At 34.7% G+C, this 18,144-nt stretch overlaps 1 protein-coding gene across 34 annotated transcripts in view; it reads right to left on the bottom strand.

The window, feature by feature from the left end:
• Positions 1–18,144, bottom strand: part of GULP1 (GULP PTB domain containing engulfment adaptor 1) — a 324,107-nt gene that overhangs the window by 9,001 nt on the left and 296,962 nt on the right. For 22 of the 34 annotated variants that reach the window (XM_054549588.2, XM_063712913.1, XM_024243422.3 and 19 more), the window contains one exon: positions 5,114–5,252. In XM_054549588.2, the coding sequence (XP_054405563.1) occupies positions 5,114–5,252 (139 nt within the window). Of the gene's footprint in view, positions 1–5,113; positions 5,253–6,965; positions 7,191–18,144 lie in introns of all 34 variants that reach the window. The other 12 variants (XM_063712905.1, XM_054549581.2, XM_054549578.2 and 9 more) reach the window with 1 other exon arrangement.

Genomic DNA, 18,144 nt, shown 5'->3' with positions numbered 1-18,144 from the left:
GTTTTTTGTTCTTGCGATAGTTTACTGAGAATGATGATTTCCAATTTCATCCATGTCCCTACAAAGGACATGAACTCATCATTTTTTATGGCTGCATAGTATTCCATGGTGTATATGTGCCACATTTTCTTAATCCAGTCTATCATTGTTGGACATTTGGGTTGGTTCCAAGTCTTTGCTATTGTGAATAATGCGGCAATAAACATATGTGTGCATGTGTCTTTATAGCAGCATGATTTATAGTCCTTTGGGTATATACCCAGTAATGGGATGGCTGGGTCGAATGGAATTTCTAGTTCTAGATCCCTGAGGAATCGCCACACTGACTTCCACAAGGGTTGAACTAGTTTACAGTCCCACCAACAGTGTAAAAGTGTTCCTATTTCTCCACATCCTCTCCAGCACCTGTTGTTTCCTGACTTTTTAATGATTGCCATTCTAACTGGTGTGAGATGGTATCTCATTGTGGTTTTGATTTGCATTTCTCTGATAGCCAGTGATGGTGAGCATTTTTTCATGTGTTTTTTGGCTGCATCAATGTCTTCTTTTGAGAAGTGTCTGTTCATGTCCTTTGCCCACTTTTTGATGGGGTTGTTTGTTTTTTTCTTGTAAATTTGTTGGAGTTCATTGTAGATTCTGGATATTAGCCCTTTGTCAGATGAGTAGGTTGCGAAAATTTTCTCCCATTTTGTAGGTTGCCTGTTCACTCTGATGGTAGTTTCCTTTGCTGTGCAGAAGCTCTTGAGTTTAATTAGATCCCATTTGTCAATTTTGGCTTTTGTTGCCATTGCTTTTGGTGTTTTAGACATGAAGTCCTTGCCCATGCCTATGTCCTGAATGGTAATGCCTAGGTTTTCTTCTAGGGTTTTTATGGTTTTAGGTCTAACATTTAAGTCTTTAATCCATCTTGAATTGATTTTTGTATAAGGTGTAAGGAAGGGATCCAGTTTCAGCTTTCTACATATGGCTAGCCAGTTTTCCCAGCACCATTTATTAAATAGGGAATCCTTTCCCCATTTCTTGTTTTTGTCAGGTTTGTCAAAGGAGCTGGTACCATTCCTTCTGAAACTATTCCAATCAATAGAAAAAGAGGGAATCCTCCCTAACTCATTTTATGAGGCCAGCATCATCCTGATACCAAAGCCTGGCAGAGACACAACAAAAAAAGAGAATTTTAGACCAATATCCTTGATGAACATTGATGCAAAAATCCTCAATAAAATACTGGCAAATCGAATCCAGCAGCACATCAAAAAGCTTATCCACCATGATCAAGTGGGCTTCATCCCTGGGATGCAAGGCTGGTTCAATATACGCAAATCAATAAATGTAATCCAGCATATAAACAGAACGAAAGACAAAAACCACATGATTATCTCAATAGATGCAGAAAAGGCCTTTGACAAAATTCAACAACCCTTCATGCTAAAAACTCTCAATAAATTAGGAATTGATGGGACGTATCTCAAAATAATAAGAGCTATTTATGACAAACCCACAGACAATATCATACTGAATGGGCAAAAACTGGAAGCATTCCCTTTGAAAACTGGCACAAGACAGGGATGCCCTCTCTCACCACTTCTATTCAACATAGTGTTGGAAGTTCTGGCCAGGGCAATTAGGCAGGAGAAGGAAATCAAGGGTATTCAATTAGGAAAAGAGGAAGTCAAATTGTCCCTGTTTGCAGATGACATGATAGTATATCTAGAAAACCCCATTGTCTCAGCCCAAAATCTCCTTAAGCTGATAAGCAACTTCAGCAAAGTCTCAGGATACAAAATCAATGTGCAAAAATCACAAGCATTCTTATACATCAATAACAGACAAACAGAGAGCCAAATCATGAGTGAACTCCCATTCACAGTTGCTTCAAAGAGAATAAAATACCTAGGAATCCAACTTACAAGGGATGTGAAAGACCTCTTCAAGGAGAACTACAAACCACTGCTCAAGGAAATAAAAGAGGATACAAACAAATGGAAGAACATTCCATGCTCATGGGTAGGAAGAATCAATATCATGAAAATGGCCATCCTTCCCAAGGTAATTTACAGATTCAATGCCATCCCCATCAAACTACCAATGACTTTCTTCACAGAATTGGAAAAAACTACTTTAAAGTTCATATGGAACCAAAAAAGAGCCCGCATCGCCAAGTCAATCCTAAGCCAAAAGAACAAAGCTGGAGGCATCACACTACCTGACTTCAAACTATACTACAAGGCTACAGTAACCAAAACAGCATGGTACTGGTACCAAAACAGAGATATAGATCAATGGAACACAACAGAGCCGTCAGAAATAATGCCACATATCTACAAGTATCTGATCTTTGAAATACATTTCTTTTTTAAAAGCAGCGGGAATGCAGTGTCAAAAAAGCTTTCTGCACATATGTTCTAAAGTATGCACTAATTTTTTATCACTAAAGAAGTATCAAAGTTAAAATTGATGTTTGTAATTGATAGATTATGGCCTATTATGGGATTTTTAAAATAAATTCTTAAGACACTTCTTTCCTCTGAATCAATTCAAATGTATCCTTAATTGGAAAAACATTAAATTATATATGAAAATGAGTATTTATAACATATTCATACCTTCATTTTGCAGAAAACTTTACATTCTCTAAATTCAATGCTATGTAAGAAATAATATTTATGCTACTTGATTTCTGCCATATCCTCTGAAATCACTGTGATTCTCATGGTGAAGGAGTCTTACTTTTCCAGTTTTCATGTTTTTTTTCCAGATTCTTGTATTAAATAAGTTAATAAATGTGAACTTCTTACAAGCTCCTTGTACTTGCAGGTAGTGTATAAATAAGTAGAACATATAATTTATCATCCAAATACAGACACTTTTAAAACTGAAAGGAGCATTTCCAATAGTTACACTGGGTAAAAACCCATAAGCCAGGGCTATCCTAATCAAATAGGAATTTATTGTTACCTTATATATAACTGATGAGTATTACTATTGCTGTTATTTATTTTCCTGAGTTTAGTGTTGCTCAGGCAATCAATCAAAATTTAGATTTCACAGGATCTTTTCTTTGGAGAAATTGCCCTGGTTTCCACTACACCATAAGCATACTGAATAATGCTTTTCACCTAGTAGGTGTTTGTTAAAAAATGAATTAATGAAAGGGAAGATTTGGTCAAAAGGTTCTGCTTCAAACATGTCCCGTTGTAAAAGGAAGTAAAAAATTTAGTAAACAAAATGACAAGAAGTGACTTGGAGTGACTCACTTATATAGATTATGTCTATATAATCTCTATTTCTCTGTCTATATTTATCAAACTTTGATATTCAGGAATATTTAGACATTGAAAAATCTATCAAGGTGTTACTGGAGCACTCTCGTTACACTTCAGCAAAGAGACTAGCAGTGTTTTACCCCTGCCCTAGAGATCTGTGGAACTTTGAACTTGAGAGAGATGATTTCGGGTATCTGGCAGAAGAAATTTCTAAGCAGCAAAGCATTCAAAATGTGACCTGGCTTTTTCTAAAAGCATACAGTCATATGCATTCACAAAGAGATAATTTGAAATTAGAACTTATGTTTAAAAGGGAAGCAGAGCATAAAAGTTTGGAAAATATGCAGCCTGACTATGTGGTAGAAAAAGAAAACCCATTTTCTGAGGAGAAATTCAAGCCTGCTGCAGAAATTTGCATAAGTAAAAAGGAGCTGAATGTTAATAACCAAGACAATGAGGAAGATGTCACCAGCACATGTCAGACATCTGCGGCAGCCCCTCCCATCAAAGGTCCAGAGGCCTAAGAGGAAAAAATGGTTTTGTGGGCCAGGCCCAGGGCCCTGCTGCTCTGTGCAACCTCAAGACTTGATGTCCTGCATCCCAGCCACTCCAGCTCTAGCTGTGGCTAAAAGGGGCCAAGATACAGCTCAAGCCATTGCTTTATGGGGTAAAAACCCTAAGCCTTGGTGGCTTCCCTGTGGTGTTGGGCCTGCAGGTGCACAGAAGACAAGAGTTGAGCTTTGGGAGCCTCTGCCTAGATTTCAGAGGATGTATGGAAATGCCTGGATGTTCAGGCAGAAGTCTGTGGCAGGAGCAGAGCCCTCATGGAGAACCTCTACTAGGGCAATGCAGAGGAGAAATGTAGGGTTAAAGCCCCCACACAGAGTCCCCACTGGGGCACTGCCTAGTGGAGCTGTGAGAAGAGGGCCACTGTCTTTCAGACCCCTGAATGGTAGATCCACCAACAGCTTGCACTGTGTGCCTGTCACTCAATGCCAGCCTGTGAAAACAGCTGTGGGGGCTGTATCCTGCAGAGCCACAGAGGTGGAGCTGCCCAAGGTCTTGGGTCCCATTCCTTGCATTAGCATGCCCTGGATGTGACACATGGAGTAAAATAAGATAATTTTGGAGCTTTAAGATTTAATGACTGCCCCACCAGGTTTCAAACTTGCAAGGGGCCTGTGGCTCCTTCGCTTTGCCAATTTCTCCAATTTGGAATGGAAACGTTTACCCAATGCCTGTATCCTCATTGTATTTTACAAGTAACTAACTTGCTTTTTATTTTACAGGGTTATAGGTGTTTTCTAATTCATCAAAAAGAGACTTTAATATTCCTTCCAGATATATAAAAGATAAAACAGAAAAGCAATGAATTTATAGCATTTTAGATAGGAAAGAACCCTTACAAAAGGTTAAGAAATCATGATATAATTTATATTTTTTAACTAAAAAAGTCCATAAACCCTATGATAACAAAAATATTTTAACCAGCTCTATTAAACATGTAAAAAAAGATTAATATAATTACCACCAGTTATTTTTAAAAGTTAAAGTAAAACATTAAAAATATAACCCAAAACAGTGACATATAATTAAATATGAAGTAATACACCAAAACATAATTGTTCACACAATGGGTAAGAGTTGCAAGCAGAGATGTCATTAGTAGTGCAGTCTGAATTATAAAGTAAAATAGAATTAATGGAAATTTATACAAATATAAAAATAATACTTTAATAATTAAAATTGTAAGTAAGGTTGTTACGATACGTAATTTCCCACAGTCTTAATTATATATTTAAAATGTATGCAACTATAACAAGAAACTTTGATTTGTTGAGAAAGCTTACTAATCTCAGTAGATCTACTAGGTACTGGAGGTGGCTGTGTGCCATTGCGAGTAGGCATCGAAGACTGGTGTGATATTGGAGAAAATGGAATCATATCAAAGATGTCAGTGGAGGGCGACTTAGGTGTCATACTGCCTGCCTGCAATGAAAATAAATGAATTAGGGTAGTATTTCATGTAGACACATTGTAATGCTAAATATTTCATATGCATATAAAATATATGTAAACAACAAATTCAGTTGCATCATAAGAATTTGCCATTGTGTAGACCAAAAATAGTTAAGTATTTGCAATTTCATATGGTTCCACTAATTATGATAAATACTCATTTAGAAGAAAGCAACAGAAAATTTCTGCAAACATACTCTCAAAGATGTTGGCAAAAATGGTGACAATATTATTCCAGATGAATATAAAAGATGCAGTGAATTTTTGAGATATATAGAAATGACTGCTACTTGTAACAGAGAATTAGATATATTAGAAACTATTCATATAAAAATATGATTTCAGTAAGATACGCTGTATAAGATTACATTTTAAACTGGAATCATTAGACATAAGTGACCTGCCTTCTTAAATATAAACATTCAAATGCAATTGATTTTTTTTGCACTCTCAAAAGTAGAGTATATTTTAGTTTGTATTTATATCAACAATGGGAACCAACTGATATTCATTGCAGTACATTTTATTCCTGAAAGATTTCATCAAGTTTTCTGTAATTAATAGCAAGCTTATAAACTAAATTAATAATCGCCAATGTACTGCCCAAATCACTGAGTTTTCTGATACAGTCTGGGCCAGGACTGAACACATATAGAGAAAGATAAATGAAAATCTCACAAAAATGTAGCCAAGAAGTAATATCAAAATTAGACATTCATCACTTTGTAAAATAGGGAACAATATGTATATATGTATAATCTCCTTTGAAAACCATCTGATTTGATCAGGGATAAAAGAGAATTTCCATTTTGGGGGAATAGTGGCGAAAAATTTGCTTTTCCTGTGAGAACTTGGACAGAGATTGCCTCGAATGGTTCATATTAAAATTAGAATTCTCAGAATACATTTAATTTTCTGATTCATAGATAGTGCAGGTGATGAAAAAATCAGGCTTATTGTGTGTAAAGAGTGATGAGTTTGCTATTCAGCTAAAATAATTGTTAGTACGTTATTTTTCATGCAGGAAAATTGCTGTTATCCCCCTTTCTTTAACAATTTGTTTATTGTATCCCCTCACCCCTTTCCTGTTACTCAGCAATACCATTCCCCTAATTATCCCATTCCTGTATCCCCTCTCACTTCTATGTCTCTACTCTTTTTCACAACACAAAAATTCTAAAATCCTGGCTGTAATTAAAAGCAAAACAAATCAACCAAAAATTTATTTACTCTGTCCCTCTTTAATCTTCCAGCCTCTATTCTGTTTTTCGTTTTCCTTCAAGGCTAAGCTCCTTGAAAGCGATACTATACTTTCTGTCCTAAGATTTACTTCATTCTATCTTTAACTCTTATCAGTCTAGATTTGTTCTGTTTGCACTGAACTCTGCTGAAATTGCTTTTACCAATGTTCTAATTTCCCAATTGCAATATCTGATAGATCCTTTGAAGTATCTGTATTACTTTATATTTTTGTAAATTTCTACACTATCACCACCCTCTACTTGAAACTTTCTGGTATCAGGTAATCAGAGAAAACAAAAATGGCACACAAAGGCTCCAGATCACATCACATTGATTCAAGATACATCTAAATTTTTGAAAACTTTATAAATAGTACATTTTGGCAGAATTTAAACAAAAGACGTGGGATAATAAAAAAGAATTATCTGCTTAGCCAATTACATGTGGTCTTGGGATGCTGCTCTCACTGACTGGCTTGGGAAAGCCACATTTAGAAGGTGGTGGTATTAACAGTCCCAGTGATAGTCTGGAATCAGGCGAGTTGACAGGAGTGACAGAGATGGAAGAAATATTGAGACAGGGAGATGAATCACCACTACTACGCCAGAAAGAGGATGAGCATCTCTGAAACACATGTTGTTCATGATCAGACATATTGTGCAGCAGCTGTAAAGGAATGACAGAAAAAGAAACATCCTAAGAGGACAGGCATGGAGGAAAGGAGAAAGTATACTTGAAATTTATTTGTAAAATGGTGTTTTATTAAGATGATAAGATCATTTCACAGTAACTTTTCTAAAATTAAAACATAGAGTTAGAGTTGATTTTCCTATGTGATAGTCCTTAGATTCTGGATTGCTTAATTTGATCTTTTTTTTTAACTGAAATATTACATTTTTAGGTATTTTAAATAGAATATAGCATTCATCAGGACCTAAGAGGAAGGTAATGGAGAGAAAAATGAAGAAAGCCTGAAGATTTATTTTGGAGAGGGCTTCTGTAATGTAATGGGAAAAGGAAGGACAGTAATGAGAGAACAGTCACAGAACTAGGAGTAAACTCTTGTACATAAATTTATGGTTGTGTAGAATTTTCAAAAGGGCTTACAACATACATTTTATATTTAATCCTCAAAACATTATTTGAAGTATCAGTAGTAGTAATATTATGTCCTTATTACAATAAATACATGGGAATTAGGGTCCACAGATTCTTTGTGACTTAAATGAGGTAGAAAGCAGATTCAAAATTCAAAACAGTCTGACTCTAGTCATCATGCCCTTTCTATAGTCATGAGGAGCTCCAAATTGTAAGATTTTTCGGGTGATGGGAAGAGGTGATTGACAAGGATCTCACATAAATCAGAGAGATAATAAATAACAAGCAAGCAGTGTACTAGGTCTGAACATCAGTATGTGCATGACTTTTAGGGGCTATTTCCATTACAGCATGGAAAGCTACTGTTAAGAGCTGAGCTGGAGAGAGCTGAGCTGCCAGATGTCACAGTGGCCAATTAAACAGCAGCCAAAATGGAAGTAAGAATTAAGTCTTTATTCATTTACTGCTATAGTATAAGCAAGAGGCCAGAGAGAAGGTGCCTGCTCCATCAATGCTCCATTTTCCCCAAGGAATGGCACTGAGCAAGGGTGAGAAGTATCACTGCAGAAGTGAGGCTTTGTCTCATTACTTAGGGACTTCTGAGCAAAAGGTTCCTGAGGGGTTTTTTTGGACAAGAGACAGTGGGAAGGGGGAGGGCGAAGGGAAGGGCTAGCAGTAGAAAAGTACTTAATACTGAGTCATAGTGGAGAAAAGTGGTCTCCAAGTCCCTCGAATAAAGTGGTCTCACGAGAGGCACCTAAGGCCCCCTAAAAGGAGGCCCCTGAGTGGAGTTGCCTGGGCTATAAATGCAGATATGCACAAGAGCATGGCTGGCCAGGGCACCTGAGTACTAGATTCAATTCCCCCAAACTGTGCACCAAATACAATGTGATGAGGGCACCTTTCTCCCACCAAATACAACGTGATGAGGTGTGCCAGGCAAAGCCTTTGTAACTGCCTACACTCGGGCCAGAAAGATTGCACATAAGAATCTGGCCGGGAGCCACATTCCTCAGCTGCAAATCACATGTCAGAGATCTTTCACCACTAACGAAAATTCAGGCAGCCAAAAAAAATCTGATTTTTGATAAACTTTATTGTAAAAGGTAGTAAATAAAATTAGAATTTTAAGGACCAACAAGTCTGAGGTATGTCCTTAAGCTAGGAGGCCCCCCTTCACATATTTGTGGAAGCAGAGAGAAAAAGGAAGCCATGTAAAGTGAGAGATTAAGTTGAGGGAAGGGTTCAGTGTGGAAGCAGAGATCTCTGCTACTATGAGTTATATAATTAATCACTCTATTAATATGCATATATAAATACATAATTTTTTATTTCTCTGTTGATCTCCATTGTAATACACCTCCATCTATTTATGTAGAGATGTGTATGTACACAATTTTTAAAATCAATTTTTGTTTGATATAACTTACTGTATAATTCTGTCCTTGGTGGCCACCTTTTAATTACAGATTACAATTGTAAGCTCTTTGTGAGAAAATTTTTGTTTTTTGTTCCCAAATACTCTATGTAACACATTAGTGTAAATGATATTTATTGTCTAATTTATACTAGAGCATCTTTTTACTTAAACTGTTAATGGATAAGGCTGTCTGTACTGAGTAAAGATAAGATATTAAGTGGAAGTAGTCCTTGATATTATCTAGTTTAAAATATACATGGTAATATTCTATATTTTTTAGGATATATATTGGCCAAAATTCTTTACTAGGTACCTGAAAACCCACTGAAGGTCAAAATAACCTTACTTGAAAGTGCTCTGTTATTTTTATCATGGTGTTTGCAGTATTCTCATAGTACTACTTCCTCTGGGGAGGTAAACTTACAGAAATGGAGAATGTATATAATATAAAAATAATCAAGTATTTATATACTACAATTAAGAAGTTTTTTCAATTTCAAAATGGTAAATCAGGGATATTTAATAATGTCAACTGTTTTGGTATCTAGAGTTTAATACTCCAGAACTATTCCTCACAGGTCTTCTTTGGGTCATCAGTAATTTGGCAGTTTTTTTTTAGATCACATGGGTCTTTTAAAGTATAGAATTAGCTGTTCCCAACACAAAGAAAAGATAAATGTTTGAGGTGATGGATATTGCAATTACCCTGACTCAATCATTACACACTGTGTGCAGGTATCAAAACATCATCTCTACCCACAAACATGTACAACTAATATGTATGAATAAAAATTTTTAAATTAAAAATAAGTTAATATATAAAAATAGATTACATATTAAAATCCAAAACTTTTCTCCAGAAGTTAGGAAATCTAGAAAGTGGGCCCACATACTTGCATGAAAATAGTTGACTGGTATTGAATATCTGCTGTGTCTTTGAAGGTAGCCTGTGCTTTCAAATTTATCACTCCTACCATATGCCCATTTCACACTTGAATGTCATAATCTGGGCTATATTAAAGTTTGAGTTTTTGATTCCTAACCTAGAAGCAATTCAAGTCAAGGAATCAGATGTTATATCTAATTCCCTATAAAAATGAAATGTAAGTCCAGCACATTTAAATATATGGGTAAATTTGGTGCTTGATTCTGTACTAAATGGTTAGGCCTATTCAATAAGGATATGAATGTACGGATGTAACACCTAAACGGCAAACAGTGACAATTTTGCACTTAGGTTTCAAGGTTCTGGAACCAGTCATTTTTTTGGCTGCTATTTTTAACTGGTTGAGGATGTTTATGTGTTAAAGTAATTAAATACATTGTTGAGAAGAAAATCAGTTTGAGGAATTTTATTTTGGTCTTTCTGTCAGTGTTCTGACAGATGGCTAGGAACCAAATTTTTTGGATTGTCCTACGGAAGTACATGGCACCACTGTTCAAGCAACTCCTTTATGTTCATAGTTCCAGGTGTCTTGGTCTTTAGGAACATGCACAGAATCTGAATTATTATACTTAGGGGAATTCTGTGCTCAAAAATTATATGGTAATTATACAGAAGTTGTTAGATTATTAAGATATATTAATAATGAGTGTCCATGTTTGAGATTTGTTGTTGCTACACTTTTGTAGCTCTTTTTTCTTCTTCTTCTTCTTTTTAAATTTTACTTTAAGTTCTGCGATACATGAGCAGAACATGAAGGTCTGTTACCTAGGTATATATGTGCCATGGTGGTTTGCTGCACCTATCAACCTGTCATCTAGGTTTTAAGCCCTGCATGCATTAGGTATTTGTCCTAATGCTCTCCCTCCCCTTTGTAGCTCTTTTTTTCAGTAAGTAGTGTCTTGGTGCATTTAGGCAATGGTGAATATTTCAACCTTGAGTTTTATATAAATGTGACAACAAAAAGAAATATAAAAGTGTTTGAATTCTATCCATAAATATTAAATACATTTAAACAATAATAACAGAAACACTGCTTTTAAGATTAAGCAATTCTGTCATAATATCTATAGAAATATTAGCATTATACTGAAATTTTATGTTTTGCTGTTAATTGCACTGGCAATACAAATATCCAAAGACTTTTTAAACATAAAACAAAAATGTCAAGATTAAAATATAATTTATCACAATTACTAAAATGGCAGGGTTCAAAATTCTATTTATAATTAAATTAAGAAATAATTAAGAAATAAATTCCTTTACATTTATATATTAAATTAATTTTTTCTAGTTAAAAAACCTGGAAAATTATAAATAACATTAAAGATGGAGAAAGGAAATGGTAGCATAAAATGTTCTAGCAGATCTTTCTAGATTACCATGCTGATTCATACTTTTAAAGTTCATTGTTATAATGTATCTTCAATATTACTTTTTAAATAAAGTTTAAAAATAATGACTTCTCTAATTTAGAACTTACAGCACAAGATCTGTGTTTTTTCAGATTTCTAGGTCTGCAGTTGGTTTATATTGATCTCTTAGTTGTAAGACCTAGTATCTTACAGTTTTCACAAGAATCTTTCAAGTTAAACGGATATAATTGTACCACAAAGTGGAAAACTGAAAGAAGGAGAGGCTAAATGACTTGACCAGGTACTTATGGTCAGAACTGGAATGGGAACAGGGTTTATGCTTTTAGAATTATCTTGTGCAACTAACAATTATGAAAGTGAAGTTGCAGAATGGTAATCATTTATTATGGGCATCAAATATTCTTGAACCAATTCATGTTTAAAATTTATGCCTTTGTTTAAAGATTCACATTCAGCTTGTTTGTAATTAAGACCTTTCACAATCTGCTCTTGCCCATTCTCACTTCAATAGTAGCAGAAAAAACACTAGAGGAAAATAAATAGATACATTGTTTATCCACAATGAAATATACATTTTAGGTTATAATTGTCCTATCAAGTCTAATCCACACAGTTGATTATGTAAAGAAATAATTTTATCTAACACTGGGTTTAATTGAAAGGAAGACATTTGTTTTACTCAGCAATAGAATCCAGTATTCCCTAGGACTGCAATTTTACTCACTTAACTTCCTGGCAATAGTCTAGTTTGGTTATAACCTCCTATAGTCAGAAGAGTAAAATGAAAGTACCCAGATACAAGAATCAAGAGGAACATTTTGATTTAACTTGTTATGCCCACATCTTATAATGAAACAATCTTCTGCAGGCATTCATGAGGCTATGAGGCTATGAGGGCAGAATAAACTCTTTTTCTAATATAAATACAGGCAGCATTGCCATATGAATGTAATAAATGGAAATCAGATTGTTCCCAGATAATTAGTACCAAATGGTGGAAAATCCAACCTCTAATCTATTGCCAAACCACTGAAACACAGCAAAAAGCAAACAGCACAGTCAAGTAACGGAAATTTCTCAGTATATCTAAGTGACTGTATAAAATAAGGATCCAATTTCTAAAACCAGTGAAAAGATTTCCACAATTTCAGTGTGATACAGAGGTATGTAATATAGGTACTATTGAAGGCTATTTCATTTGATAGAAAAGGAACCCATGATTGACCCAATCGTGTGGTATTTAGAAGATATGTAAGTATTCTGTTTAAAAACAAGTAAGAAAATATTTTATATACATGAAGTGTTATATATTCATATCAATTTTTATATTAGAAAGTGAGAAATAGGAGTGGTCTCCATTTATCATGCATATGAAGAATTGGTGAATTGGTTTTAAGTGAAAAGGGTCAGAAGCAAATATTAAAGATATACTTTTTATTGTTAGGGATGTCTTAATTTTCATACTGAACAAAAAAGTAGTCTCATATTATTTTCTTTAGCTAGAACTCAATTACATAAGCTCACAGTGACCAAATTTATATTGGGCATATTAACTAAACAATAAACAATGACAATAAAAAAGGACAAGCTTTTTTTTCACTCAAGCACATATCATGAGACCAGACCTTCTCTATGAATTCCAGATTTGTATATTCAGCCATCGAATAAGCATCTCCAATTGGCTGTCTAGTTGGTAGAAATAACGTAGGCAAAAGTGAAATATTGATTCTTTACCACTCACTACTCCTAAGTCATGTCTATTTCAGAAAATGGCATCACTTCCCACATGTTAAGGAGAAAACATGAAGGGACATTCCTGCTTCTTTTGTGTGTGTGTGCGTATACTGCCCCCAACCAAATCCATTAGTAAATTTTCCAAGCTCTACTTTCAAAATGTGTCAAAAATCAAGCTCTGCTCATAACCTCCACAGGTAGAATTATAGTCCAATTTACCCTTCTCCTAGACTACTGAAATGTCCCCTGGGACATCACTTTGGCCTCTTTAGAGTCCATGCTGCATATAGCAGCCAGATGATCCACAAATCCCATTTAAAACCTTCAAGTGACATATCATTGCATTAAAAAAAAAATGCCAATCCTTTGCCATTGCCTATGAAGGCCTATCAAATCTAGACTCTGAGTTTCTCTTCAATGTCATCCCCAATTGTTTTGGCTTTCAGCCACTATACTGCAGCTGCAAAGTTCTTGTTATTGTTTTCAGCCTGTTGCATTTGCTAACATTTTATCATTCAGATTGCAATTCAAGTGCTACCTCCTTAGAAGGGGCTTGCTTCCCTGGTCACTTTCTCTAAACAAAATTCTCAATCATTCTCTTCTATTCTGCTCTATTTTGTTTTATTCATAGCATATATAAGATCTACATTTTTACATGTATTTATTGAAATATTTATGTGTTTATTACCAACCTCTCTTTCTTTCCCCCATGGGATGTAAACCCTTTAACACCTGAAATACATAAACTGTAAAAACCAAAGAGCCTAGACATATGGAAATATTAGATCTTCAGTACACATTTTATAATATTCCATAGCAGATCACAACTATATCAAATGTATACAATTGACAAGTGAGACGAAATGAAAATCAAAGTGATATGCATTTTGTAACATACGGTCTACTACTAAGAACAATTTCAAAATCCCAGTGATGAAGCAGTGGGACTAGGAAGACCAAAACCAAAACTAAAATGTACACCATAAAACCTTGAGGGAACTTTTTAGAAGTCTTGAATATTTTTATTCAAGGCTTCAACCTAAAATTATTTAGTTTGCAATTCAAAATCCATCAGTATGACCAATTCATGTTCATGTATATAACATATAAGTGACTGACAAACTTTCTAAGAAATAACAACCTTCCCTTAGGGTGTCTCTGAGGAAAGTAGAAACATGCACCTATGTTCTCACCTAAACAGAGACTCTTTAAAATACAAAGGTGTCCATGTAGATCATTCTACTGCATTGGGCCTCACATTTTAAATTTATGATTTAACATAGAATAAGGATATCAACATCAATAAGACTGTAATATATTATTAGAAGATTTGGTAGATTTGAATCATTGTCTTGTATTACGGAAATTCAACTTTAACTTTGGACCTGTTGTTAGAGAAGATGGCTTGTCATTTTTTAGTCATCTAGCCAAGTTTTGTTGTGTTGTTGTTGTTTGTTTGTTTGTTTTTGAGACAGGGTCTTACTCTGTGACCCAGGCTGGAATATAGTGGCATGATCATGGCTCATTGCAACCTTGGCCTCCCAGGCTTACCACAGCCTCCACCTCCCCAGCTCAAGCAATCTTTCCACCTCAACCTCCCAAGTAGCTGAGACTACAGACATGCACCACCAGGCCCAGCTAATTTTTGTATTTTTGGTAGAAATGGGGTTTTGCCATGTTGCCTAGGCTGGTCTCCAACTCCTGGACTCAAGCTATCAGCCCACCTCTGCCTCCCAAAGTGCTATGACTATAGGCGTGAGCCACTATGCCTGGCCTAATCAAATTTTATCAAGAATGTTTCTGTTGCTTGCCACATCTGGCTTCATCTTCTACTTCATCACAAACTGATAAGAAAATAATATCTATAATAGTGATTTATATTATTTTTATTTTCACTTTACTTTTAATTCCACACTCCCAAAATTCCATTCCTACTTTTTTTCTTTCCCTTTCCCCAAAGAGACTATACTAAAGCTAAGATTAAAGATGTCTTTTATTTGACTAGCAATTGCTTAGTGTGAACTATATTGTGTTAGACAAGCATATCCAGATATTTTAGAACATTATTGTGCTTATAAGTATATTTTTGTGAACCAAATTATAGCATTAAATCATTTATAAAGAACTACACCTCAATTAGAGTTTTTTGACGAAAGTGTCACCTTTCTGTGACTTGAAAAATTTGGCTTCCAATGGGATCAAGACCTGTCTTGGGCTGGTCAGTTGTGAAGAGTTTTCTGTGTTAGGGGCTCCTCTCACCACTAAAAACTCATCAGATGCTAAATTAATTGCATACACCATACCCACCTATGTTGTAATTCAATATGCATAACGAGATCATAATTTACTTCCATGCTTCTTTAATGAACGTATAGATCACTGCCTCTAACCCTTTGAACAAACTGATGAGAACTTACTCATTTTGGAGCACTCTAATCCTCAGTCCTCTGAGCTCAAAACAAACACATAAAACCCACAGAGTCTTATTTCCAGGGTTATAAACTCATTAAACATTTACTTTGCTAGCCATGGGGGCACTCTGTGAGGTACTTTGTGTTCCTGCTGTGTGTCCTGTAAAAGTGATGTTCAAATTTCATAAGAAAGAACAGATGTAAAACATTTCTAACTTAACAGAAATTTGCTTTATTGCAGACACATGGTAAGCTATTAAATATTTTAAATTCACATTATATTATTTGCAATTTGCATTGTCTGTTTTTCAAATTCAATAATCTGAATCACTAATAAATCTTCAAAAATAATTGCAGGTAACTAATTTTGTTTTATTTTAATATCAGGAATTTGGGAGCTCATTTGAATAGATATGAAATAAATAAGCTGTACTTAGTGTTCTATGAGTTTATTTCATAGCTACATTACTAAAATTTGAAATGAAAGGCAAAAATGTTTTTTAATAGGAAACACATTAGCAAATTCTGTAACAATGTTTTTTAAACCATTTGAATTGGTTAGATATCTCATTAATTTACATTTTACATTTTAGCATTTAATTTTACATTTAAATTTTAGCAATTTTAAAATGCTCTTGAGTTCACTTTCTTTTAAAAATCAAATAAATTCTATTTTCACATATTTGTTGTGAGAACAATTAAAACTACTCTTGGCAATTTTCAAGTATATAATACCTTGTTATTAACTATAATCACCATGTTGTACAAGAGATCTCTTGAATTTATTTCTCCTAATTAAAATGTTGCATCCTTTGATCATCTTCTAGACCCTTTCTCCACAACTCTGTCCCAGCCCCCAGCAACCACTAGTCTACTCTCTGCTTCTATTAGTTTGACTTTCTTAGATTCCACATATGAGTGACATCATGTGATATTTGTCTTTCTGTGCATGGCTTATTTCACTTAGTATAATGTCCTCCAGATTCTATCTTAATGAAGATGTGTATCTTCCAGCATATCAACAATTTAAAAAATCATATAAGATTTTAAGAGCTAAAAAGCCATGTGACAAATAATTTTTAAAGTTAAAGAAAAAGTGTAGACAACGACATTACATGACAAAAGACTATAAGTAGATTGCAAAGTTATAATTTGTTATTTCCATAATGATCAAGGATACAATAAATTTTCTATATATATGAACTCAGTGTAAGACCGTGATTTAAAGAAAGTGATTTCTTTTTAAATTCAACCTCTTAGTTGTAGTTTTTGAAGCATTTTATTTAGATAAATCCAGACTGAGATGAACATAATGCCTAAAATAATTATTAAATGATGTAACCTCAGGAGTGCTAATTCATTTTAAAACATAGCTATTTCAATATTTTTATTCTTTATATATAACTGGCTCTACTAATGAGAATTGCTAAATAAATGAATTATACTTATGAATAGGCTATGTTTCATTTATATACCAACTTGCATGCTTTCCACTTGAAATGGCTATTTCAGCCAAATGGTCAAAGACACTGAAGCAAGGGGTCATCTTGTCATTCCTCCTGTCCTTTGTCATTTCTGAAGCTGACTCAGTAACCCTATGAGATCACCAATGCACATTAATAATCCTGACCCACCTTCTTCTCAGAGCAGTGTCTGCTTTGGGAAGACAAAAAAGGTAGGATGCAGTTTTATTAATATGTTTGAAACCTCTTTGCTCCTCTCAAATGTTCTTCCTCAGATAAAGAGGTTACACAACGACCAGGTTTGGGTTTGCAGCCAAAAAAGGTGATGGAGCTTATTTTACTCCTTTGTCAACACAAAAATGGAAGCAAAGCTACTCTTCACATGTGACGAATTCCAGAAACAACTATGTTATCAAAACTCCTTGAAAAAGTTACTTCCCCTTCATATAAATGAAGTACATTTATTCTTATTCTCCTAGCATATTTCACAACATGGCTTACAATATGAATTTCAACAAAACCCAAGAGGATGTGTGTTCCATCTTGGGATGGAAGGATGAATAATGAGTTTGAACTGATGTTCTGTCCCTAGCAGCGAGAGAGGCAAGAAAAAAATCATAATCCTGGTGAGCAGCAAACAGTGACAAGAAAAAATAAGAAGGAATATCAGAATAAAACCAGAACCTGAAAAGGATGCTCCAGCATAGATACATTGGTACCTCAGTCCCAACCTCTCTCATCAAGCCCATAGGAGCCCTACTGGCACAAACCATCTGCCAAGCAATGGAAATACTCACTCTTTCAAATGGGAGGTGGAAAAATGTGAGTTTACAGGAAAAATCATTTTTTGACCCATTTCCAGAGTATGCCAAGTTCGAAACCCTAAATGAAACTTCTATAGAAACATCCTTTTTCATAGTGATGAGCTTGTGAATGATTCTAGTATTAGATATTAAGAAATGAACATTTTCATTGAGTTTATCCTACATATTGAAGCACAATAAGCTTCCATAAAAAAATTTTGCAACAAATTTTTTTCAGTTCATGTTTATGTTATAAGTTAGATATTAATCTTTTTTGAAACAGGGTCTTTCTCTGTCACCCAGGCTGCAGTGGAGTGTTGCTATCATGGATCACTGCAGCCATGACCTCTGGGCTCATGCCATCCTCTTACC

The sequence above is a fragment of the Pongo abelii genome, chromosome 11 (genome assembly GCF_028885655.2).
Source record: "Pongo abelii isolate AG06213 chromosome 11, NHGRI_mPonAbe1-v2.0_pri, whole genome shotgun sequence".
Lineage (NCBI taxonomy): Eukaryota > Metazoa > Chordata > Mammalia > Primates > Hominidae > Pongo > Pongo abelii.
The sequence above is the reverse complement of the archived record's forward strand: the minus strand, read 5'-3'. Positions and strand labels throughout refer to the sequence as shown.